General features: G+C 34.0%; 1 protein-coding gene across 4 annotated transcripts in view; it reads left to right on the top strand.

Moving 5' to 3' along the window:
* The window catches only part of SKAP2 (src kinase associated phosphoprotein 2), a 117779-nt gene that overhangs the window by 67623 nt on the left and 23055 nt on the right, over positions 1-27101 (top strand). For all 4 annotated transcript variants that reach the window (XM_087916902.1, XM_087916901.1, XM_087916900.1 and 1 more), the window contains exons 6-10: positions 561-644; positions 6299-6423; positions 7319-7382; positions 7773-7889; positions 24173-24256. In XM_087916902.1, coding sequence (XP_087773028.1) covers positions 561-644; positions 6299-6423; positions 7319-7382; positions 7773-7889; positions 24173-24256 — 474 coding nt within the window. The remainder of the gene's footprint in view (positions 1-560; positions 645-6298; positions 6424-7318; positions 7383-7772; positions 7890-24172; positions 24257-27101) is intronic.

Here is a 27101-nt window from a genome sequence, read left to right as displayed (position 1 = left end):
TTTGGGGCATCGGTAGACTAAAACGCACCAAAGAGTTGGAGACTTGGTGTTAAGATTTTCCTGCAAAAAAAAATAATAATTCCAGATGAGTTCCTGGGATAAGGAGAAGGACTTAAGGCTAGATTCCTAGGCTAAGCAAGACTGTGTGTGGGATAAGGTCAGCAAGCTCCCCCCTCCACCCTTCCCTCCCATGTCTTTTCACCTCATGTTAAATAGGCCCAAATTTGGGGGGCAGGGCTTAATTTAACGACATGTGCACAAAGCAGTGCTGGACCTTCCTATGGGGGGGGCATATTGTTGGAGAAACACTGTAGAAATCACAACTTACTTTGTACTCAATACATGATCTCCTTAAACATTTCAATGTCTATCTAAAATGTCTGAATTTGTGAGAGAAATGTATCTGGGGGCAGTTGCCAAATCTGGTGAAGAATAACTTACTTTTGGCACTCGTTTATATTCACATTTGCACCAGAATATATCTTTTCTATTGCATACCCTGAATTGTTTGTTTTGGTCTGTTTATAATTAAAAATCTATGTAAATTATTTTAATTGCAGATCACAGTTTTCTTGTCTTTGAGTGGCAAAAACGTTGGTGTGCTTTGAGTAAAACAGTCTTCTACTACTATGGAAGTGACAAAGGTATTGCAAAATATAGGGACTATTTTGAATCCTGCTTAATTGATATTAACAGTTAACTTGTATTGCAAAATATAGGGATTATCTTGAATGTTGCTTAATGGACATCAGCAATTAAATGTTTACAGGCCTCAGAGGCCTCTCTATTGTTTAATTGCAAACCGGATTTTCCTGGTTTCATATAATTCTCCATGTGTTTCCAGATGGTGTAAATATACTGTCTTGATGAAATGTTCTCTTATCTTCTTTCCTTTGGAATTTTATGTGGGCCATTTTTTCTGAACTTTAATCAGCTTTGAAGGTGATACAGCATTATTTTGGTTTAGTTTCGTTTGGTAATTCTTCCTTCTCCCACCATCACCACCCCAAATATGATTTCAGTATTTTGGATCTGTTAAATGTCATCAGGTTTCATTTGCTTTCAGCTTGTATAGGAGAAACCACTACAAGACATTCTGTATTGCTGTATAGATTTATAGTTAAGGTTTATTTCATTCCATAGTAAAACATTATTTTTTTAACGAAAATCCAAGTGATGTATCATATAGCTGTACAATCTGGTAAGAAAATGTTTTGGAATGATACATATAATCTGTCCAATGTCAAACGAATCAAAGGAAAATTTATTTGCTTATGGCAGTTTAAAATCTGGATGCTACTGAAAACTTCAAAACAGTTGAAATTTGTGTTACAAATACAATGTGGCAGGGTTCATCAGGGAGCACAATAGATGCTTTCCTTAGCTTACTATAGTTGTTTAGTTTCTTCCCCAACTCTCCAATTTTCTGCCATTCACGATTTAATACTTAATAATTAAGGACAGCACTGGAATCCACATAACTTCAATACTGTTACAGCCATTTCAAGTCCCAGGATGTCAGACAAATAAATCAGTAACATTTCTTTATAAGCCATAGGAATTTGGACCATCCTCAGGGGTAATCTTGGAAAAAGCAACATCCAACAGTCTATAGAAATTTATTGCTGGTAGATACTGTCCATTTTTGAGATACTGTCACTGTAGTTTCACAGTTCCTTTACTTAGGAACACTGTTTTGAGCCTGTTCTACACAGCAGTGAGAAAGTGAAAGAGAATCAGAACAATTATGTTATATCAGGGATCTCCCCAGTCCCTGGGCCACAGATAGGTACTGGTCCATTGCCTATTAGGAGCGGGGTCTCACAGTGGAAGTGAGTGGCAGACAAGTAATTGAAACCAAAACCATTCCCCCGCTCCCTGATTCAAACAAAAATTGTCTTCCATGGCACCAGGGAATTGAAACTATTCCCTGGTGCCACAATAGTTGGGGACTGCTGGTTTACAGCATATATCACCTCCTGTTATAATTTCCCCTTTTATCTCCTTAATGAGTGGACAGGCTGGTTAACTAGGGCTAAGATAGACTTTTTGAGATAGCTTAATTCATGATAACTGAAGGAGAAGGGTAAGAACAACATAATATATTGGTTTGTCTGGTTGATTTCATCCTTCTTGCCACAAATTTCTGTTATGGATCATGGGAACAATTAAACTAAAAGCAAGTGCAGCATGTTTAATGTCAAAACTCACTTCAGAAAATGTATACAATTAGTGAAGTCTCCACGTATGTTTCCATGTGGTTTAGAATATTATCAAATTTGTAAGAAATGTACTCCAAATTATTAAAAGACTATCAGATCACTCAGAAAACTGAAACTTGGTTTAGCAACTGTTCAACATATATGTCTTTGGAGTACTTGATATATCTGTAATGGGACCTTCAGCACATAAGAGTCAAAATGAATTGCCAATGAGGATTTGAAACTTAACCAATACATACACAACAAAGAATATATCAAACTTAAATACAAAGATTAAAAAAAAACTAAAGAAAATACATCAAAGAAAAAGAAAAAATGCAGAAAGTAAAAAAAGGGAAACTTTCAGATAGATTTGAAATAATAGTTTAATAATAGTTTAATTATGATAAAAATTACAAGAGTGTAATAAGAATCTTTCCTATGGGGAAATGCTTTGGTTTTGAATTCTTTTTTAACAAATGATAGGATGATATATTAAAGTTTGGACACTAAAGTTAACCATAGGAACTAAATATTACAATTAAAGGAGAAAAACACTTATATTTGACTTACTAATACTGAAGGAAGCAAAATATTTTAATATTGGACATATCAGAGGATATTTTTTAACCATGGATTCAAAAAATAGTAGTATCTACCTCTATAGATAGATTGTGTTTAAAAGATGTTATGAAAGAAGAACAAGTTTTACTCAACAAGATTGAGATTCATTTGAAAGTGAACTTAAAAACGACAGCCCACAAGAATGATATGGAATGATATGGAAAAAGATGCTGTACTAGAGAGACAAAATAAACCAGCTCATATCTTAATAATTAAAGGGGTTATACAAGTAACAAGCCAAGAGAATTACTTGGATAATTTTCCTATACTGAATTTATAAAAGAGACATGTTAAAGCTTTGAAAAATTTTCTAAGGAAAAGAAAAAAATGAAAAGAAATCAAGATTGAGGACATTATTTGAAGGGACTAAAATAAAAGGAAGGAATATAAACTTGATTCATTTGATCAATGTTAAAATATATTGACTTTTGCTGATCAGGATTGAAACAACTCTTTAGGATTGTTTATAGATAAACAGTATAAAAGACAAGATCAATTGACTGTATTCTATGAGATGATAAATTATTAAACTTGTTTATGCTTGTTGATAAAGGGCAAAATGTATAAAGAAGTCATTTCTTTATACATTTCTTTGTTCTTTATTATGCTTATATTTTTTTTCTTTTTTCTTTCTATTTTTTCTTTTCTGCAGTTTTGTTTTTTCTTTTGATTCTTTTTTCAGTTTGCATTAGTTTGTTTATTATTATTTTTTTGTAAATTTTATTTGAGTTTTCACAAAGAGAAAAAAAATACAAATAAAACATCTTTTTTGAAAGCAGCATAATTCCGGGTTACATTTCTTCGTACAGACACAAATTCAAGTTCATGCTCATTTTTATATTCTATTCCATATCTTATTACTATTTTACATTTTCTGCATAGCTTCTCCCCTCTTTTAATTTTCTCAATTTTATTTTAATTATCGCATCTCAGTTCAAATCATTGTATTTATATTTTTTGTCTGTCCTGTTTCAATTATCTATTATCTTTTCTCATTAAACAAAATTTCTCCTGTAGTTACTGATTGGAGTATGACGCCTTTATATCTTTTCCCTAAAGTTGTAAGATTCAATATAATACATAACTTCCATTTGGATTCTGCTTGGTACATTCTTAAAATACACACTATATTCTTAAAAAAAGAAAAAAAATATAAATGTATATAATTAAAACAACATTCCATTCCAAATCAATTCTTCATGAATATTAATATTCATTAAAGTCTTAACATCTTTAACATTACTTTTCAATTAAATATCATACTTCTATGGGAACAATTATAAGCTTTCCATAGTTAATTCCCCCCTCCCCTGTTCACTTATATTTTATAAAACATTAACTAATTAAAATGTTCCCGTTCCTTCCTAATTCAATTTTCTCATTTATTTTATTTCACTTATTTTATTCACAAACATTTCACTAAATTACACTAATTATTTTATCCCTCATTTTAATCATACGTTGTTTCCAATTTTCTAAAGTTATTTCTATTATTAATACAACAATACAATCTTATGTACCTTTACAGAATCCCCTTTTCAGTTAGATTTTCACCCATTATCTCTAAATAGGTCTTGTTTCTCAATATCTTGCTCCGGTCCTTTGTAACTTCTTTTCCTTTCCTTCTTCCCTCTCTTCTTCTTTCTCCCCTTTTTACCCCCTTGTCTCCCTACCTCTATTTCTCTCTTCTGTATTCCCCTTTTCTGTTGCTTTCCAGTATTATACTTATTTTTCAAATTATTTTTCTTTTCTTTGGTTGTTTTTGTAAGTCTTAAATTCTCCTTTCTCTTTCCCCCCTTTCCTTTTTCTTCCCCACATAAAATTACTTGTTCATTAAAGATGGCTTCTTCTTTGTCCCAGTCTTCTTGTTTTGCACTCTTTTCTTGTTGTTTCTCATAGTTCCAAATCTCCATTTCTAAGAATTGGAAAACGAAGCCAAAAAAACCCTTCCCTTCTTGTGCATCTTCTTTGTACCTTTTAAGTTCCATTTTCAATTCATCCAGAAGTGGTGCCATTGTATAAATTTTTAAACAACCACCTGATTGATTTTATTCATTCAAATATAATAACCAAAAATCCAAAGATCACCAAATAATCCAAATACACGCAAGCTGTTCCTTTTTTGCTCTTTTTTTCACTTTCTCTTCCTGGGGTTACTATTTAGTTGCAAAGTTTCAGTTAAAATGTATCTTTTAGAAGACTTGTTGAAGTTTTACTTTAGATTCTTTTTAATTCCAGGCAGTCTCCTCCCTCTTCCAGATCCTGCCTTTATTCTTTTTCTCTCCCTTCCTGCTTATGAAAAAGAAAGTTTTTAATGTCCAGAAATCTTTATTATCCCTTTGGCATTTTGTTTTATTTTCAGCTTAATTGCCTATTGATGTCAAAGTAGATTTTTCCGATTTCTTATTTAAGTCTCTTAGTTGTCAGTATAGGGAAGGAGAGAGGGGGTGGGGGGGAAAGCCAAACCTTTCCCTTTTCACTTTCCTTTGCTGCTTCCGAGTCTTCCTTGGGAGCGATGTTATTTTTTGTAAGTCTAAATTCCAGGGTACCTTGGTTGTTGCTTTTACAATTTAACCGGTCAGCCAAAACTTTCACTTCTTATCTTCTTCCTGCACATTCTTTTCCGGTCAAGTTCTTCTTTGTGGTGGCCATTTCTGACCACCGCTGCAACCGCCTCCAGGAAAGGGAGTAATGGCCAGCTGAGGAGGAGAGATGAGGCTCTCCTCGACCCTGCTGGCAGTCTCCCCCCCCTTCATCACCTCTACGGGGTGGCTTAGCCTTGAAACCAGCTCGGGGCACTCCAGCGGCAAGCCCAGACAGAAACTGTGCACGATCGCGGATTTCTGTCTGTCACTGAAGCCCTTCAAACCAGAAATTTCAGTTTGCATTAGTTTTTTGATCTTTGCAATTATAAAACTCCTGTTTAAAAATGAGTTTTTAAAACTCTCTTTGCCAATACACATTGAACAAACAACATAATAAACCTTTAGTTATAGCTTTTCCATAGTCCATTGCTTTAATCACTATGTGAAAACACCTTTACAAATATTGTTAACTGATCTGAAGTTCACTTTTTGAATTCCGATATTGGGACAGATATAACCTCCTTTGTTGGCCCATTGATTACCGAACCAAGAAGAGACACTTAATTTATGAAATACTTGTATTGCAAGTTCCAGGTTCCAGTTCTTAATTCTGTCCCTTCCATGAGGTATCAGTGTGTGCATTTCACGCTAAATAAGACCATCTGTAAGGATCATCCTATGGAATTCTATAACCAGCCTTTTCAGAAATGTTCTTTGTAGTTTCTTCTTAAAAAAGAGTTTTATCTTTCAACCATCATTGAATACACTCACACTAATGTTTATCCTTGCCTCTTGAATATTCATGAAAAACAAAATCTGAATAAATGATAACCTGGTAGGACATTTATTTTCAAATGAAATTCTATCTTTACTTTTCATCTACAACAGACAAACAACAGAAAGGTGAATTCGCTATAGATGGCTACACCGTCAGAATGAATAATACCCTTCGGAAAGACGGAAAGAAAGATTGCTGTTTTGAAATCGCTGCTCCTGATAAACGCATTTATCAGGTTGGAGTTTTTATGTTGTCTTGAAATTAAATTGATAAAACTGTTACTGTTCCAGTTATGGAGACATTAACATTTTGGTAAAACATTCCCTGACATGTTGGAAAAAGAGCTGGAGTAGGAGTGGGGGTGGAATCCTTTATTTTCTTACCTTGTACATTCATATAATAGATTTTGCAAAAAGATTGTTCTAATATTAAATTTTTCGATAAGAACACTCATATGTCATACTTATCTGCTGGCTCATTTTACTGCTTACATTTAAATATCTATTATCTAATAAAATTTGTCTGATTTCTTGGATGAATAATGTTGTAAAATAATTGAATAAAAATTCTTCAATGTTAAATATGTAGTGCATTGCTTAGAGGCCTAAGAGGGAAATCAAAGTTAAAAGTATCCAATGTGAGACCTATCAGCTAGGCATCAATGTGCAATGTAAGTTTAATAAGTTTTAAATATCTGAGATTGCAGTTGAAAGCCAGTTAATTAAGTTGTCAGGTACTGTGTTGGAATGTGACAAGAACATTTTTAAGAAAACTGTACCCAGCAGTCTAAAGAAATTCATGGGTGTCTTCTAATTGTCAAGGGCAAATTTTGTTCATCAGTCCTGGTTTTGACATTGATGAAGAGAAGCAGCTTTTTTTATGCACAGCTGCCAGCTGCTGATCAGAGTTCTAAATCCATCATCCTCTGCTTCAATTACGTAAATTTGTCAAAATTAACTGTACATTATAAGAAGCATCCTTGCAAGAAAAGTACCAGAAGACATGTAAAGAATTACTAATGTTGTCTTGAAGAAGTGACCAGAATGCTACTTTCTTGGCATTATTAATATAGTGCTAGTTATATTTTGATGCTCATGAATATTCTTCTCTAACATGAAGTTTCTGAACAGTTTACAGCTGCTACTCCCAAAGAAGCTGCAGAATGGGTAGAGAGGCTGAAATTTGTATTACAAGGTATGCCAGTTGCTAACAAGACACTTCGCCTAAAATGCATGTTATATATCAAAGTTTCCCTGTTTCTGTTGGTCATGTGATTACTATGTTGTCTTTAATAGTGTATTTTATTTTTCATCTGTGTATATTTATGAAAGATTAAGGAATCCTCTCTATATTTAGGAGTAAATGCCATTGTACCTAGTTGACACCCCTTCCAAAAAAGCTAATTTAAATGCTAGTACTGATTGTATGTGAATTGTTTAATAAATACAGTTAGAAAGAATGCATTGTATTACTTTGATATGAAAATGGAAGGATGTGAGTATGTATTTTGCCCTAGAGAGTTCCTTGTGAACCTACCTGGCTAGGTTGATTGAATATCTTTTTTGTGTTTTGCGTTTTTAACAGACATGGGATCTCCAACTATTCCAGAGGAGGAATATGATGACATTGAGGAAAATTCCATACCTCCTTCTCAATCAGGAGTAGCAACTATTTTTGATGACATTTATGAAGAGCTTCCAGGTATTTTTGTTCAAGTTGATTGAAAGGGCTGTAAAAGTTGCTGATTATTCTTTGGTGGTAGCAGGTAGAATCTAAACAGATTTCACTAATCTGGTGCCTTCCAGGCATATATTGACTAGCTGGGAATTCTGGGAAATGGAATACCAAAATTTAGAGGATGTAAGGTTGGAAAAGGTTTTCTCTTAGATATGGGAACTGTATGTAAATCCTACCTCTTGGACAAAGTAATATACCTCTGCCTCAATTCTGTATAACATTTGAATCCAGATATTTGTAATATTTAGAGTAACAGTAGTAACAATATTTTAAAATAAAATGTTCATATAAGGGTATTGACATTACACAGAAATTATAAAAAACATAAGATTATTGACTCAATAATTTTTCAGTCAGAAAATTGATTCACATATTGCCTGAGACTAACTGCTTTATTTGGTCTTTTTTAATTTAGTATATAGTTTTTAATCATATATTCTTCATTCTTTCTATAAATATTCCTTGATACATGAGATTATGCTTTTAAAGGAGTGACGGTAACTTGCTTTGTTTGCTTTTAAAGAGTATCTGCTGATGAATAATAAATAAACGCAGTGAGCTATACTTGAATTTTTCTACATCCATCTACAGAAACTTGATTATTCCAAGTGGTTTACTAATTTTTTTATTCCATCTAGTTATGGCCAAGATTTCTCCTTCTTGACAGCCAAATGTAAATCTCATAAAAATATTCTTTATGGCACAAAGAGATGAAATTCATTGTGGTGAAAACAAAATGGCAAGAGAGGGTTCATAAGGGTATAAAATCACATGGAAATGAGGTTTCTCACTTGAGGTTGTATAGAAATGAGATCTGAAATAGAGAACTAAAGCATTTCTATACTAAATGTAATAGGAATGAAAACACTGGTCTATGAAAGCACTGGTGTTATCAATCAGAAGCTAAGTGATACAGTATAAATTACATAATGCATGTTTACATAGTAGATATTTCCAATCTTTGGAAAATGTAGTTTGTATTAAATTTAGCACACTGTATAAGAAAAGGCATTGTTTTTGACAGATGGCTTTAGGAAGCTGTATACATTTTGGACTATTCTGTAACAGTTCAGTTTGTAGCTTATGAAGACATGTCAGTCAAGGGATGTACAAATTACATGATGCAGGACAAAATTGGAGGAGAGAGGCCATGTGTTCTTGTGGTTCCCCTTCTGGAATTAAGAATTGGCATTCTTTTATGTAGGCAAATATTACCAACTTATTTGCTTATTCAAGGATTTCTTTTTTCCTTCTATTCATTCCCATTTCTCAGAGACTACCTGGACAGTCCTTGCATTTTTGTTGACAAGGTTTTTCAGAAGTAATTTGCTATTGCTTCTTTCCGAAGGCTCAGAGAAAGTGACTAGTCACCCAGCTGACTTTGTGCCTAAAGTAGGATTGGAAATCACTGTTGCCTGATTTCTAGCCTGTTGCCTTAGCTACTGTCCCAAACTGGCTCTCAATTCAATTTTATATTGAAGTTGCAATTCCATGACACTCTCCCAGTAAATTCCGTGATATTTAACGCAGATTTATACCTGTGTAGATATATATTGGATGTTTTATAAGTCTCTTGATGAGAAGCATGGAGCTGATTATGGAACTGATTATGTGAAGTAAAGACTAAACTATTGATTTCTCTTATCCCTTAAATAATCCTATTTTCCCAGTTGTAAGGCATAACTAATAATGTTTATGCTATGAATGTCTTTCTATTAATTTATATCCCCAATAGTATGGGAGTCTACTGTCTTTGGTACAAGTCCCTTGCTTTTACTTGTGCACTTTGCTATTAGTAATTTTGCAAACAGACTATCATTGGTTATGTTATATTTTGCTTCATTTTCTGACAACTAACAGCAAACTACATGTAGATCCTTTCAAGCCTAATTTGGTTGTGAAGAATTTGCTACCTCCAGAGGATTTCTACTTCGTAAAGTGCATTGCACACCCAGCCTCCTTAATGTTAAAACAAGCAGTGGAATTCCTTAAGGGAAATTAAGAAGTAATTTAGGTTGGGATGTGATTGCATTGGTGTGTAAGAATTGCACAGAAGTGCAATACCAAAGCACAGTTACTAATCTACACCTATACACTGCAATGCAGTCCAAGATTGTGAAACTACATATTTCTAGTATCACCCTGGGACATTGGGCTTTACTGAATTTAATCAGGTGTTTGCTGCAGTATCGGTTTTAGTGCTTTACAACTGACCCAGATCCAAAAAACAAAAAAAACACAAATCCACATGTAACTAATTCTGCACACATAAGAGATCCCTGTTCCTTTCCCTCTTAAACAGCAGCTTTATCCTCAATATCAATTTTAATAGAAGAAAGTTCTAGAAGAAGTCACTGATATGGCTTATGAGAAATAGCATGGCTTTTCACAGTCACCTCAAGCCCCTGGGTGTACTTAAGCATGTCTCTTCCATCTAATGTAGGTAGCACACTATTTCAAGTATAAAAATAATTATTATTTATTCTAGGAAGTATTCATAAAAATGCAGTTTTTATTTGTAGCAATGTATATAAGATCTCAACATGCTTTAGAACTCTTGTTCAAATAACACAGAAATTGTTTTCCTTCATTACAGATTAAATCAAATAAGATATACTCTGGGTTTATCTAAGTGATACAGAGCTCAGCTAGTATAATCTGCCATATGCTTGGAGAGAGCCCTTTAAGCTCTCTTCTTCAGAAATTTCCCAGGGAATATTACTTCACTGTTCATACTGACCTTTGCAAGATTTCAGACCCAAACCCGAAATGTCAGCAGTAATTGGACATTGGTATCAGTCACAAGTGTAATAAAACTTGCGACATTTGCAACTTAAGTTCATAAGCATGTTTGGCTCCTGAGCCTTTTGTGCCTGACAAATCTAGTGTATATCATTGCCAAAAGCAAGAGCTTTTGGGTGAGGTTGATATAACAAGCCACAGCTCAGGCCTACTTTCTAAAACTGAAAGAACGAGAAGGCAAACAGCTTTCCATTACTACACAGTTTTGGTTATTTTTTTATAAGCATAAGATGACATGTTTCCTTTATTTACATTTGGGTCCAATAATGTTGGCATCATGCTCTACATGGAAGCAATGCAAAGAACATGATGTAAGGACAGAGGGAGAGGAAGATAGGACATGGATAAATTTACAATATAAATGTACAATTTATTCACATACAGCCTTATCAACAGTAGCCTTTTTTACTTCGTTATATTACTTTTATGTCTTGCAGTCTGATACCCTGAAAAGCATTTGAAATTGTGGCAGGAACATATATTGCAGCAGCTTCATCTTAAGTTAGAGATGATTTTGGAATAAAATACTTCATTTGGCCAAGTATGATTAGAGATACAAAAATTGTCTCTGGTGCAAAAGCTCTCAATTTACCTGCAAAATAACATGTAGTAATAATCATAATATTTATACTAAAAAGAGAAAGTAGTAGAAAATATGAGAAGGATAATAATAATACAGCCAGACTACATAGGCAAGTATACGTAAGACAGGACTGTGGGAATTGGGTGTTTAGCAGAGTGATAGTATGATGGAAAAAACTGTCTTTGTGTCTAGTTGTTTGGCATCCGTGCCCCGCAGTGGCATCCTAAGAGGAAGAGCTAAAACAGTGGATGTCCAGGATGTGGCCAATGGTATTTTTCAGGATTTTCCATACATTTGCTGGTTCATTTGCTGAGAACTGATTCCTAAGCTTCTCTTTGCTGCACCAGATCTGCTTTGTTAATACACCTGGCCTGTTGTAAAAACAAATATATACCTTGGTACTCATTGTTAATTCATTCCAGAAGGTGCAATGAGTACCAAATGAGATGAGTACAATTTTTTCTCAAGGAATAACAGAGTGAGTCACAAGGCAGCTGACACTTAGAAGTAGTAGCTTGTGAGCTGAATATCAAACGATGAGTACTGGGACAATTTTTTTTGTCAAAATGCATTGAGTACCAAATTTGATGATTTTCAAAGTAGTCAAATGCCCAAGGTACCACTGTAAAAGAAACTGAAGCAACTTTGGGAGCAAACTAGTCTTATGTTCATATTGTTTGAATTATAAAAGGGAAAATAATCTTATTTTTTTAAATTATTTTTTAAATTATTTTTAATAAAACCAGGTGATATTTTAGTAAGTAGTGCAGTTTTGTGTTTGATTTAAAGTTATGTGCAGAAGTTACAGTTCTCCCAAAGCTTTCAAGATCCCTCATCATTTGTTGCACTGGCTAAATGGGATTTGGTCTCCTTAAATCTTCTGAAGAATTTATATTCTCTGTTATAACACTGATTCTTATATGTTAAATTAGAAATTATTTTGGATTGTGCTGTTTAACTTTGAAGCAATTTGTCATGAGAAGAAGCAATCTATCATGTATTAAGTATTACATTTCCTCAAATTTTGCTTTGGGTTAAAATAAGTAATTTCATTACTAATACTGATCAATTTTTTTCCTGCTTTGAATCGGCCAACATGAAAGTAGTTTTGACATTATTGATTTGCAAAAAAATAATAATAATAAGATGGTTAAGTGACAGATGTTGGATGCTGAGGCAAGAATGAGAAATCCATGTTAGAGAATCTTGTTATGCTAGAGAAACAAAAGTAATTTTACTTATGTTATAATCTTTTCATTATTGACTTCATTTCTGGCAGCTGTTACACTTTATATATTTTGTTGGTCACAAAGGTGTTATGCGTCATGCATCCACAGTTTAATGTTTCGCTAGTAACTCGGCAAACAAAACAGATGTCTTCCATGACCATAGTTTGTGATTAGGAAGTAAGATAAAGAAAACATTCCTACACAGAGTGTACAGAACATTGTTTTCCCCAATGAAAGGTTACCACGTTAATATAAAATGATTGTATTTGTGTGACTTATATTATGCTGGTCTTTGAGAGAATTCTGTACTCAAAAGCCAATATCCAAATTACTGAAAAGATTTCAATAGGTGCAGTATTGGAAGATATGAAACATTTCATAGTCATAGGATGAGTGCAACGTTTATTTTTAATGTCAGGTATTTTAGAACTTTAAAAGAAAATTCAGTTTTATACTGCAATATATGGTTAATGATAATCAGTCAATTTTCCCTTATGGTAGAATGCTTTATAGTCATGAGGGAATTCCTAGGCATCCTCATCCTCAAAACCTATTCCAGGCAATTAGATGTTCTTGAGCAGATTTTGGTGGGAAATACACAACTACAGAGAAAGAAAGAGTTCTTTCTTATTTAATAATAGATATTGAACCGTAAAAAAACAACAAAGCTACTTTGAAAATAGTGTCAGAGGAAATGTTTTTGAAGAGTAGCATGGAAAAGGAGAAGAGGGGAGAGGAGTATGAGCAGAATTCGTAAAATCTATTAATGACCAGTTCACATCCAGATCAGAAATTGCTGGACAGATGGAGCAGCCTTTAGCATGAATATGCCCATAACAAATCCTGTGAGTTTTTAAAATATCTCAGCTCTACTGAACATACGGTATATTTTCAGGGTTGGAGACTCTTTCTCTCTTCTATGTATCTCTTTGTTCTTCAAAATAACCTCCCCTTCCCAAGTGCAGCACTTATAGTTAGCTAGCATCTAAAATGTCCTCCCAATATTACTGTGATAGATCCATAATTTATATTAGAATATCTCTGATAAGCCAGCTCAGAAATTACAAAATGTATATGTTTTAAAGTTCTTTGGAAATATTTACTGAGCAACATATTCTATCTCTGTCTATTTAAGCACAGATGGATTATATATACTTCCAAAATAAGAGTCAAGGTTAACATCCTTAACGGCAGTCATGGAACATCACAGTATGAGGTTTGAATAACTATAGTAGCCAAACATATTGCATCTAAATTCTGCTTGCATATTTCAGATCAGTTCAGCCTTCCTCTCCACTTCCTCTCTTTTCCTTTCCTTTCCTTTCCTTTCCTTTCCTTTCCTTTCCTTTCCTTTCCTTTCCTTTCCTTTCCTTTCCTTCCTTCTCCTCTCCTCTCCCCACCCCTCCCCTCCTCCCCTTCCCTCCATCCCTTTCTATTTTATTTCTATTATTAAATAAGAAATCTTGATTGCAATTTATGATTTGAACCCACATACATTTCATTCCATGCTGTTTTTAAAAAGTAAGTTAGAAACATTGTTTGATACTAGACAATGTTCAACCACTTAATATATTAATAATTAGTTTTGTGTTTTTCCCAAAACAGTTCACTTGCCATTTTACACAAAGGTATTTTTGTACTATAACTCTTAAAACCATATTCATATAAGAAAGTTTGTACATTTTCTTATTTATTTTGTACCTATTTGTCATTGGCTGAAACAAATTTTTCTTTTTTCCCAAAATGTCTTCAGAAAATTTAGTGCTATTTTTATTAATTATTTTTTTGGATCTGATTTTGAAGGTTGTATCTTTTGACAGCTATGTATGCACAGGTACACTTATGTATATGCAAGTAGGCTATGTACCCTTGTTCAGCTGAAATTGGCAATCTTCAGTTACCAGATATGAAAGCAAGACATTTCCCCTTCACTTTGGGGATTAGTACGTCTTTCTGCTTCTGTTTTTATATGTATATACGTATGTTCCATTACCAGGACACTACAAGAAATCCAATTGAGCCTAAAATTTAAGTTGCTAACTGAGACATATGTTAAGCTCTATTTTACAACCTTTCTTTCCATAGTTAGGTGAATCGGTGCAATTGTAAAGTTAGTAACTTAACTAAAGTTAAGTAAATCATTAGAAAGATGCTTTTAAGTTAAGGCAGCAATATGCTGTGATTCAGTAGCTTGAGGCCTGCAGCTTTTCAAGGCCCCTCTTAAGCTTTCTCATGTTATATCATATATGTTAGTTATATCATACATATTAGTGAGGTCTTGTCTAGATTTTGGGGGTCTAACTTTTTGTACATATCTTTGTAGATGTGAATGAAAAGAGTAATGTTGATTTCTACCCTTGTGTTCAGAAATGTTAAACCAACTTTTAAAATATTGGAAAATTCCTCTAAGATCATGGTTTGCCTTGATCTTTGGAAAAATAGCATATTAGTTCTGCTACCACTCACCTAAGCTAATTCTTTGAACTTTTTGATTATTTATTTGGTGTCTTAAAAATCTCACAGTGACTATTTTGAAAGAAATTCTAAATACGGATTTAAATTAATGATTTTTTTTGCAAGCAGGAGTTGAGTTGAGGTTTACACTTCTTAAAGTTGTCAAGGTTGAACAACATTGCTAAAAAAAGAACATGATGCCTATCTTGGCCTAACACATATAAAAATGGCCAAAAGATATACTCCAGTTTTTGAAAGCAGGGCTAAAGAGTAGTGCTTCAAAATGAGATGTAAAACAGACATTCCCTTGTCTGTTTGTAAGTCATGTAGAACTTAGATGGTACAAACTAAAGTGGGATGGAGAGATTGCAATTTTTTGGTCATTCTATAATCTACTTATATTTTGTTTGTTAGGCAGAAGCAAATAAAATAAATATTTGATCAATTTATATGCAATGGGTAATTCTAAGCAAAGTATAATTTTATTAAAGCAGGACATAATGCTTTAAAATGTCTGGCTTCAACTTCGAATTATATTGACCCTGAATGCCTATATGACAAATGGTGTGTCTATTTAAACTGCTTATTGCTGTTATGTTAGCACAGAGAATTTTTTAAAAAACAGTTGTTTAAAATGGTTAAAGCAGCCAAAGGAAAAAAATCTGGAACCAAATTGTTCTGTGGGTTCATGCCAAAAATTGCTTGGCATTTTTTTTATTGTAGTAACTTCTGCTGAAATCAGTTACCTTGAAGGGTTTTTTTCCTGCTTTCTTAAAAAAAGAAAAAAATGAAATGAATTCATTAGGGTTCAGGAAAGAAAATTTCTTAACCCACAAATTATTGAAAATTTAGGAGACAATATAAAGATTACAGTAACACATTATGTTGCTGCCTGTTGACAAGTCAGCTAAGAGCAACTTAATTTTCAGGAATAACTTTAAAATTAGGACTTATTTTTTCCAATATTGAGTGTCCTACTGTTTTGCCAGAAATTCTGATTTTCTAACTATATATGAAAGGTCCTTTTTCTGCGTTTGTAACAGTTATTGAGTTGAGATACAATCATGTAAAGCAATTTTTATATAAACATACTGTGTGGTTCCTAATCTCTTAAGCAACTTGTTGTGTAGTATTCTCATGTAATTGGAATGATCAGTTATATATTTCCACTATGTATTCAGTGACATCTATTCACATCTTTGCCCAATATCTTTTCTGTTCCTCTCTTCCCATCTTTCTTATACTTCTGTCTGCAGCATTGTGAAATTTCTTTAACTGATAAAATTCCTGCCTTATTTGACTTGACTTTTCCTACTCTTAGTTCCAAAGGTTGATGAAGCACAAGGTTTGTAGTATTTGGCTAGTGTTTACCTGTCTTATTTTGGTTAGCTTAATGTTTCTGATATTCTGGTATCCTTGGCTACTATATGACTTCAAGTATATTTACATGTGATTTTTATTTAAATCTTTTTAAAATCAGGAGAGGTTGAAAAGTTATTATTTCTCATCTGTTTCATTGAGTGTTTGTCATAAGGATGCATGAAAAAGGTTGAATATAGCTTTTGCTTGAGGTGTATATAAATGGTTGCACTATATGTGTTTTCTCTAGGCAGCTGCTTGTTCTCCTCAAATTGTGAAAAATTCTCTGCTTAAATTATATAACAAAATTCTAAATCCTTTTACATTCATTTCTGCTGACATAAACCTATCTTCTACTGCTTTAGATTAATAATTCTGGGAACCACTCTTCAAAAGTAATTGCTTACTGGCATCACTACAATCAAATAATCATAATTCATTGAGAGTTATTTGAGATTACAGTTATTTGAGAATAGTATGCAGTGTCAAATCTGCAACTTAGTTTTTCCATCTTATGTCAAAGCTTAAAATATTGTCAGGAGAAATTGTAAACATTCATTCTTGAAATATTAATATTCACCATCATACTTATCTGCTATGCATTGCCTTCATCAATGTTTTTCCCTCAGTTTAGTTTGTATTAGGTCAATTATATTGTGGGCACATGTCCTTATTTTTGCCTTTCTTGGGTTATAAAAACTACCAGATGCTAACAAGTGTAATTACATCATGCCTAAGAATGGCATCAATGAAATCTCAAAACATATAATAACCTTTCTGAACCCTTATATACCACAATTACATTAGTTCCTATCATTAATTCAAAACATAGTAAAGTTTTTGAACGGCTGCATTTTCTGCAAGACCCTTAGGGGATAGCCTTATCTCTGTCTCAGCGCATACTATAGTTCTCTTCACAAGAAATAAAGTTTTCTCGGTAGCAATGGACAACTCTTTGTTGAGGAAACCAGATAATTTCTTTTATTAATACAAACCTTTTATATTTCAGTTGATCTGTTGCTGAATTAGAGCTTTTAAAAAAATCCAGGGTGGTTATTTACTACTGAACTGTCCTTATTTAACATGCAGGTTTCCCTTTCTTTATACCTCATTGACTTATTTCATCAGTCACCTTATTCTTGACTTTGCTTAATTAACTTTGCTTTACCTTTGTTGTACCACATTATTATACAGGGAAAGTCAGTACATATATGCTCAGAAATACTATATTCTGAGTTCTTCTGATTGCTTTTTAGGAGCTATGGCAGTCTCCAAGGCCAGAACAAATTGAGACTAAGTATATCTTCTACTTGCCTATGATATCCATGAAAATTTTGTAGATTTCTGAAGGGAGGAGCAGTGTCAATTATCTAGAAATGTAATGTTTCCTGAACCTCTATATATCCCAAAGATGAGAGGAAGAGATACAGAGAGGGGTGTGGGGAGAGAAACAGAGGGAGCAATCCTTAAGAATGTGGCTTTTTGTATATGCCTTATGCATTTAAGGCAGTTAATAGTCTTTACAAATTCAACAAAATGATATCTCTCCATTTCTCCATATGCATGTGTAAGACAAAGGGTGTATTTTTCTACCATAAATTAATTGCTGACATTAAAAAAAATGTTGGCATCTTTTTCAAAAGTTTTATATTATCCAGAATGGAAGTTCCACATATTTACATTAGCTTGCTCTGTTTTGTCTGACTATGGCATACCCAGTGAATACAGGTAGTCCTTCACTTACAACCACAATTGAACCCAAATTTTTGGTTGCTAAACAAGATAATTGTTAAGTGAATTTTGCCCCATTTCACAACCTTTCTTGCCACAACTGTTAAGGGAATCGTTGCAGTTATTTTATTAGTAACATGGTTATTAGATAAAATAGGCTTCCCTGTTGACTTTGCCAGTCAAAAGATTGCAAAAGGGGACCTCATGACTCTTCATAAATATGAGTCAGTTGCCAAGTATCTGAATTTTGATAACATGAATAAGGAAAGACTGCAATGTCATAAGTATGAAAAATGGTCATAAGTCATTTTTTCAGTGCGTTTATAAATTTGGAGGGCCACTAAACAAGTGGATGTAAATTGAGAATTATCTGTAGTCAGAATGTCATTCTCAGCATTAATTTGTCATCTTTGAATAGAAGCATGCATATAAACATTGGACAGAAAATGTATTTAGAAAGTAGTCGGGGTGCGTAGAACTCTACTGCATAGAGTGTAAAAAGAGGTAAGTTAAAAACTCAGTTTCTAAATACTTCCATGTTAAAACTATTTTGATGCCTGTCAAACTGGAAAATATTATGGAATCATTTCTCCAGTTGACTGAGATAGTCTTGAATTTGAGATTTGGGACCATAAAATCTTCCTGTCTGTCCTGTCAAAATCATTGCAAAAGTGCAGGATAAAACCATCAAGGAAATAAGAGAACTCAGAAGAGCATCTGGGGATGTGCAAATTCTTTTTTCCTTGGTCAAAGTCAAAGCTAATGATTCACCTGTCAGAAAAGCAGTGGTAAAAATAGGAATTATGTGGAGGCTAGCTAGGTTAAAAAAACCAGGGCTCATTAAGACAAAAAATGTCACTGCTCATTTCAAGTTTACCAAAGAATACATGGATATCCCTCCAGATTCTGGGAGAATGTTCTATGAACCAATAAGTTAAAAGTAGAACTTTTCAGACTATGGTTATTATAGTCTGAATTTCATAGTATAATATATAGACTATATATATACTATAAAACAAAACACTGCTTCCTCCATACCAGATTTCAAACATGAAAATATTATAATTTGGGAATGGTTTGGTGGCTCAGGACATTGACAATTGCTATCATTAAACATAGTAGAAATTTGCATTATATTAGGAAAAATTCTTTAGAAAAATAGCACTTATCAGTTGAAGATGAAATGCACACGTTCATACAGCAAAAACGGATTCCAAACATACATGAAGCTGAATGGAAATAACACATTCAATATTTTGCACGACCAAGTCAAAACTCCATATTTAAATTCTATAGAAATGTTACTGCAGGTCTGAAATGAGCAGTTACTGAATTGAAGTAATTCAGCCTGGAGAAGTGGTCCAAAATTTCTACATAGCAGAATCATTCAGATCCCCTTTATATATTAGCAGTCTTCTGGGAACAGTCAATGGCAAGTAGCCTCATGGTGACATAGGTGGCAAATAAATTTAACAAATAAATAAATATGTAGAAACTCTCAGAAGAATGTCTTTTTTTTACAGAATTGGGGGATGGGGATATATTTAAAAAATTGCAGAAAAAAAATAGCCTTCAGCTCTAGAGAAATATAAGCAATGATGTCAAAACTAATGTTTTTATTTCTAACAGATATGAGCTCCTTCCCAAATATAATATTAAAATACACCCAGATATTATTAGCCCTATGACAGATGGCATCAATTAAATATTTTACCTTGCATTGTGGTAGTGGGATGGTCTGGTAGTTAGTTACACACTGCTAACTTTTATAATATTCAGGATACTGACTCTATCATCTACCTAAAGTGTCTGGTCTATAAATTTTCAAAACAAGAATGTTTATGATGGTTATCTTGTGTCTGGTGCTCCAGATACTGTACAGTTTGCTACATTGTTGCTGTTGCCTACCTCTCTAGATGGTCATGGAAAGGTACACAACAATACTTCGGTAGAGTCTAAAAGGTGATTCAGTAAATTTACTTGTACAGTTGGTATGGTGGTAGATTTTAGGAGAAACCCTCCCATACTACCACCTCTTAGAGACCTTCAAATTTCTAGGTTCTACTATATCACATGATCTAAAATGGACACCTAACATCAAAAACATCATCAAAAAAGCACAACAAAGAATGTTCTTTCTGTGCCAACTCAGAAACCTTAAACTGCCCAAGGTGCTGCTGATACAGTTCTACAGAGGAATTATTGAGTCTATCATCTGCACCTCTATAACTGTTTTGCAACCCAGCAGGACAGACACAGACTTCAGAGGATAATTAGGACTGCAGAAAAAACAATTACTACCCACCTGCCTTCAATTGAGGACCTGTTTACTGCACGAGTCAAAAAGGGGGCTGTGAAAATATTTACAGACCCCTCACATCCTGGACATAAACTGTTTCAATTCCTTCCCTCAAAATGATGCTATAGAGCACTGCACCCCAGAACAACTAGACAGAAGAACAGTTTTTTCCCGAAAGCCATCATTCTGCTAAACAAATAATTCCCTCAACGCTGTTCAACTATTTACAAAGTGTACACTACTGTTACTGTTAATCTTCTCACCACTCCTTATCACCCATCCCCTCCGACTTGACTGTTTCCTAGTATGATTTGATTGTTGATTGTACCCTATGACTATCATTAAGTGTTGTACATTATGATTCCTGATTCTTAATGAATGTACCTTTTCTTTATGTATACTGAGGGTATTTACACAAAGACAAATTCCTTGTGTCTCCAATCATACTTGGCCAATAAAATATTCTATTCTATTCAGTTGAAACATGTATTGCATATTTAACACGTTGAGATCACAGCTTTCAAAGAATACAAGTTCCTTTGCTAGGAGCATGAAGTGATTAACAACTAGTTTTCACATAAAAACTAGTCTTAGATATCAACAGAAAATGTGACTGATCACTGTATATTCCAGTCATTTTTCTATGTGATTGGAGTAATCATTTCTCATATTGAAGAGTTCCATGGTGCAGCTGAAAAGCATGTAAACACAAGCTGCTTATTTGCAAGAAGCTTCCAGATTTGCAATATGATTGCTATGGAAACCACATAATGAAAATCCTATAACCATCTGGGTGCTTTGATGAATTTTACTGCATAGTTGAGCTGTTTTTGTTTACTGTTGTTGAAATATTGAGTAGAATATATTAACTCACAAGTTCGCTATCTGAAGTATTAATATTGTTCAGTGACACAGCATCTTCTAACTAATGTAGCCCAACAGAGTGCTTCTTGTTATTAATGTGCTATTAATTAGGGCTAATGTAGGTATATTTATGATAACGACTAGAGCTTTGAATGAGAGGCAGATAGAAGGACTTAGTTAAAAATTGGTTTGTAAGGCAAAGATTACTTGTGTTGTTGCAGAATTTCACCACAGAAACCAAACTTCGACAAATTTTTTATATCTGTTTAATTTGATGTTTATTGTTTTATCTATTGAATGTGAAGTGTTCACCTCTTTGTATCTTCTTGAGTGTCCAAAGAAATTCCTCGAAGTGTATTTAATCATATGTAATTATTCAAGCAGTAAAGAAAGGAAATATGATACGGGATTGTTTAATCTTATAATTAATTTATTTAAGAAGTCAAAAAAGCTGCTGTAATTATTTTCTAAACTTGAATGAGAAAATTATCTTCTTTATTTATGCAAGCAGACAGACGTGCACAAACATTATTATGTATTCTAAAACTATTATAAAAATTAAAAATTGTATATGCAGTAAATATTTAACTGGCAGGGTATACAACTATGAAATAACATATGGCTTTGAGAATCTGGAATAATGTCCACTAATGGTTGATGGGTTGCCTAGACTAAATTATGTGGAAGAGTGTTTTTGAAAGAGCAGATTTCTTAATTAAGTGCAACTAAACTTAAATATTGCATTGTTTATCATTTGCCAAGACTGTACAGTAATAAATTGGTAGGAACAGCTGGCACCATTGCTTGAATATCGCAAATAAATAGTTTGTCAACATTTTTAGCAGCAAAAATGGTCTTTTGCAGAATGCTGCACATTAAATAGTGTTTATCAAGTGTAAACTATTTAACGCTGTGATATCCATTGAAACGGTGGATTCCCCACTGGACATCAAAGGATCTGAATGTTCATAAGATGTGACTAACGAATGAAGAGTTGGTGGCTCTGACAGTAAGATAGAAAGATTTTTCAAATCTTGTCAGTGTGCTTGATTAACATATAACATGATTGTACTATTCTGCATTTTCATAGCATTTTCCTTTGTGTGAAAAGGGGCTATTTTATCTATACAGTACAAAATCCTCATCTGGTAGGCTATAAGGTGGTAGACATACTGTGGCCCACCCAAGGAGTTTCATTGCAGACTTTTGCAAGCTGGATTTCCCCATTAGATTCAACATGCTGACCTCAGCAGTTAAATGAATTGTAAAGTGAGCACACACAGCCACAGATTGTACTTTGAATATTATCACAAACTACTTATTGATGTTAGCTTTCTTTTAAATAGACATCAAACCATCTGCTCTGCCTTAGTCAGAGCACAGCTAGTTGCTAAGAGAAGCAATCAGATCAAATTAGATTAGATAAAGCGATTCAGTCTGAATTGCAATACTCAGTCATGTTACTAGTCTCTGACTGAATTGTTATGGTCCAAGAATTGTGACATGGTTATTCCTCGAGTAATACTCCTGAAACTGAATCTTAATTGTGAATGGGCTGTTAGTTATAGGAATTGAAGTTAGGTGCAATATTGTAGTGATAATTAAATCATCCTCAATATTTGCTGGTGATAGTGTGCTCTTTATTAATTATAAGCAAGAACTTGTTCATAACAATCAGTAAAAATCATAGGGTTATATAAATTGATAGATCTCTGAACTGCTTCTGAAGTATACCAATCTGTCAGGCTTTCTAAATAGTCCAGATAAGAAAGTAATGATTATTGATGCTGTTATCTGACTGTTGCCCTTGCTGCAGCTCTTCCCTTTTCTATCTCTCAACAATATTCCTACAGACCATTTTACAACCCCACGTTTATAATAACCTGATAATTGCATAGTTTGTGATGTTCTAATCTACAAAACAGCATTTTGTGGTTAGAATCAGCCGGTTCACAAATTTTCTCAGAACTGATGTTGGAATTTTTCCAAGTATTTCAGTATATCATGCACAAACTGTTCTAAAAGTAAAATAAGGCATAGCCACAATTCCATGTAAGGAAATTGTGTGATCATGCCTCCCAGTAGGAGTAAAACAGTATTGGGTCTAGATGGATAAAGGAGCAGTCACTTGATGTGAATAGCCATGGTCTAAAGCTTTTAGTGTTTCATTCTTGATATAGAAGATTAATTTGTGTTGATTTAATTATACAATTTGAAACATGATAAAGCTTTCCATACATATTTATAACTTAAAAGCGGGGTGGAGGGAGGCTGCAAGTATGTCAGTTTGATGCAGAGGTAGTTCTGCCAGGAGGTAAATTGAAGTGACCTGGTTCATGCACTATTTCAATGAATAAGAGAGTGGTTATTCAGAAATTACTCTGATTGGGATGGCCATGAAACTGGGTCAAACTTTGAACTCTGCTTTAGGAAGCAAAATGCCTTGGGAAGCATTGTCTTAAAGTGCTAGTGGTTATCACCATGTAAGTAGGTAAACTGAAATAAAATTTTGGCTTCAGGAGAATGCTGTATTAAAAATAACCTTAACATATATCGATTATAAGCACATTCAAACTGAAAAGAACTACTGGAAACTTCTAATATGTTGAACTCAACTCCACAGTGAAAATCTAATACCATCTCTGGGAGACCAGATTTGGGAAGGCTGACCTGTTGGCAATTAGAATCTACTTTTTGTTTAGAGAAATAAATAGTTGTAAATATGCAATGGACGTTTTTTATTCAAAATGTTGATGTTTGTAATTAAGGGAGTGTGAGTGTTTAGCACAGTTTAAGCCTTTAACATGTTCTGAAGTCTCTGAGAGATAAAGTGTGCACAAATGAATTATTGTCTTGATCTTTTCTGAATGATCTAGGACTAAAGTTCTTTAAGCTAACTTTTTTGTTGAATGTATTGTATCTGCAGAAGAAGAAGCAACAGTAGCTGAAATGCCAGGAAAGAGTGAAGAATCAAAGAAACAAAGCCAAGACACTGTAAGCAGTATTTCAGGTGCGTTGGATGTGGTGTTTATATTTGTTTTTGAAAACTTGTTATACTTCTTAGCATAAATAAAGATATTTGAAATTCCAGAAGCTTAACTATTCTCCTATGGTACTAAAGCTGAGTGGGATTTGGTGGAGGGCAGAATCTGAATAGCCCCATTTAGGATGCATGAAAATTGCTTGAGAAGGATTTACAAAGTAAGCCTATTTATACAAGGTATTCCTTTCTGAATTACTTTGTAATGACTCAATTAGCTTTCATTTCTTCACAAAAGAGATTTAACTGCATAAATTAGCTTATCATCATTGAGGATGTGTCACTGCTAAAGGACAGTTTATAGATACAACATGCAGTTGCTGTCAAACCTATAAGAATGTAATATAGACATCTGTGTATACTTTGTGCTTGAGCAGAACAGACTTCTGTCATTCAGAGTCTAACGGGGGACAACAAGTTGCCCAGGGGACCAACAATGTAGACATCTCTGAAAAGGTCATCTTGACACAGGCTCTGACAATCGACCCACAGCTCTGTCTTCTTTGATAAAAATCAGATAAACTTAAGACCACTAATTGATCTGCAGCCTGCTTAAATGTTGGCCATGCATATCTTCATTGCATATGATTATACTGCAGAAAGGAAATGAAGAAATGCCAGGGTCCAATGACTGCAGAAGGAAAGGTGATGGTGGTATGAAAATTTAGAAGGCCCTACCCAAGAATTGTAGTGGGGAAAAAAGTCATTGCTTTCTTTCATTTGTGTTGCCAAGTTGCCCTGGTGTTAATCCACACTAAAGAAGGGAGTTGAGGAACTGGATCAGGTACCTTAGAACAGGACAGCTTTTGTTAAGGGCATACTAATATTTGCTTTGCTGGAATTGCCATTTAGGTACTTGGCTGACTTCTGAATTTGGAAACCCAACACTTATTTCTTATCGAAACACCTCCAAATCTCAGACATCAGCTGAATGCCTGGTGTGCTTTGTCACTGTGTCCTGAAAGAATGAACCTGAGGTTATCTTTTTCGTCATACTTGCTCCACATCATTCTTCCACTGCTGTCAGAGAAAGGGTGGATGAGGAGTATGTTCAGGAAATTTCTTCACTGTGCCCTTCCTGTTGTAGCATGTGGAAAGGAAACAGGCCTGACTTCCGGCCTCTGGCAGGAAACTATATGAACAGGTTGTTGTGGACAGTTTAGGCTAATGTTTGCTGCAAAGGAAACAAAGTTTTAAGTCATCAGATGTTGCTCTTAGTAGAATGGACCTCTATAATAGATTAAGTAATACTTCTTTTCATAGGAAAGTTACTCCCACTAACAATGGGATTCTCAAAGCTTTTTGGTAACTTGCCATGCATTTATACTAACACAATATCAGCTGGCTCCACTTCAAGGCCTTTAGATAGAACATGAAGCCTAAAATCTTCAGAAATGAAGTAAAACACCATACAAGGTAGAGTATTTTAGCATCACCCAGAATTTTTGATGCTCCTGACAGTATCGTTATTTCTTCTTCTGGAACACCATGGACTTTGCCTCCCTCAAAAATACCAAAGAAACTTCTATTTAGATCTATTCAGCCACTATAGGATTGCCTTAATTTCAGTAGGTCTTAGTCAGTGTAGGATTGAAATTTAAATGAACTGTAAGCATGAACTAGTAAATAGCCTACATAATTCTTTCATAGGAATGTTGTGCTAGGTAATAGTCTGTAGCAAACTATTCAGCAGGTTCTGACCAGTTCTGGAGAATCGGTAGCAGAAATTTTGAGTAGTTTGGAGAAGCGGCAAATACCACCTCTGACTGGAGATATTACAGTATCCTTCTCCTGCCATGCCCATCAAGCCACGCCCACAGAACTGGTAGTAAATTTTTTTGAATCCCACCACTGGCCTTTAGGATTTCTCTGTTTTTTATAAGATTAATCCTGATAAATTTCAAACTCAACAATTGGATTAAGTTCTACAGCAAGTAAATCTCAATAAATTCTGTTACAATATATTTAGCAATATTCTTAAATGCAATTTGTTGCTTTCAGTTGATTTGTTTTAAACAATCTTCATTATACCCTTTTTACATTTGAACTTAGCAAATCTTGCTGCACTGAGCTATCTATTTGTCAGTTGGAATGGTGTACAAGAATTGGACAGATTTAAAATATCAGATCTTTATATACTCTTGGATTCTTTAGGAGTACCATGATATATTTGACCAAAAATCCACCATTTTAAACAATAGCCAGGAAACTTACAAATACTGATATAATAGGTTTTTTTTTGCAGTGGGGAATACCCAAGTGAAAGGTGAATAGAGTTCCTAGAATTCCCACAGCAAGCTGGCCAAAGGCTAAGAATTTTGGAAGTTATAATCCCAATCCTTGTTGTGACTGCCTAATCACGGTACAGAATACTGAGGCACAAATATACGTGTGTGTGTGTGTGTGTGTGTGTGTGTGTGTGTGTGTGTGTGTAAATGTTCTTCATTCTAGGTATAACTGTGTATTTATATTACAATCCTGTAATCCCATAGTCCTTCTGTATAAACTAAAAAGCCCCAAATGCCACAACTTACCAACAAAGAATTATTTTATATACATGGAAGCAAAGAATTGGTTGTTACGTTTCTAACAGTAGAACTGTAAGGAAAAGAAATATGCTGCTTATTGGTAGCATATCCTCTCTAGATTGCTGTCTTAAAATGACCAAAATGCTATGAGACTGCCATATGTTTTTCTCTCTCTTATGAATTATCAGGCAAAAACAAACAAACACGCAACCTGATAAGACCTCGGTTTCTTAAAATGAAAAAAAAGAGACTTTTTAATGCTTATGCTTTAACATTTACAGCATCAT

Source organism: Pseudonaja textilis, chromosome Z, assembly GCF_049901715.1.
Source record: "Pseudonaja textilis isolate UNSWEBS1 chromosome Z, rPseTex1.2, whole genome shotgun sequence".
NCBI classification, from domain to species: domain Eukaryota; kingdom Metazoa; phylum Chordata; class Lepidosauria; order Squamata; family Elapidae; genus Pseudonaja; species Pseudonaja textilis.
This window is presented reverse-complemented; position numbering and strand designations above follow the sequence as displayed.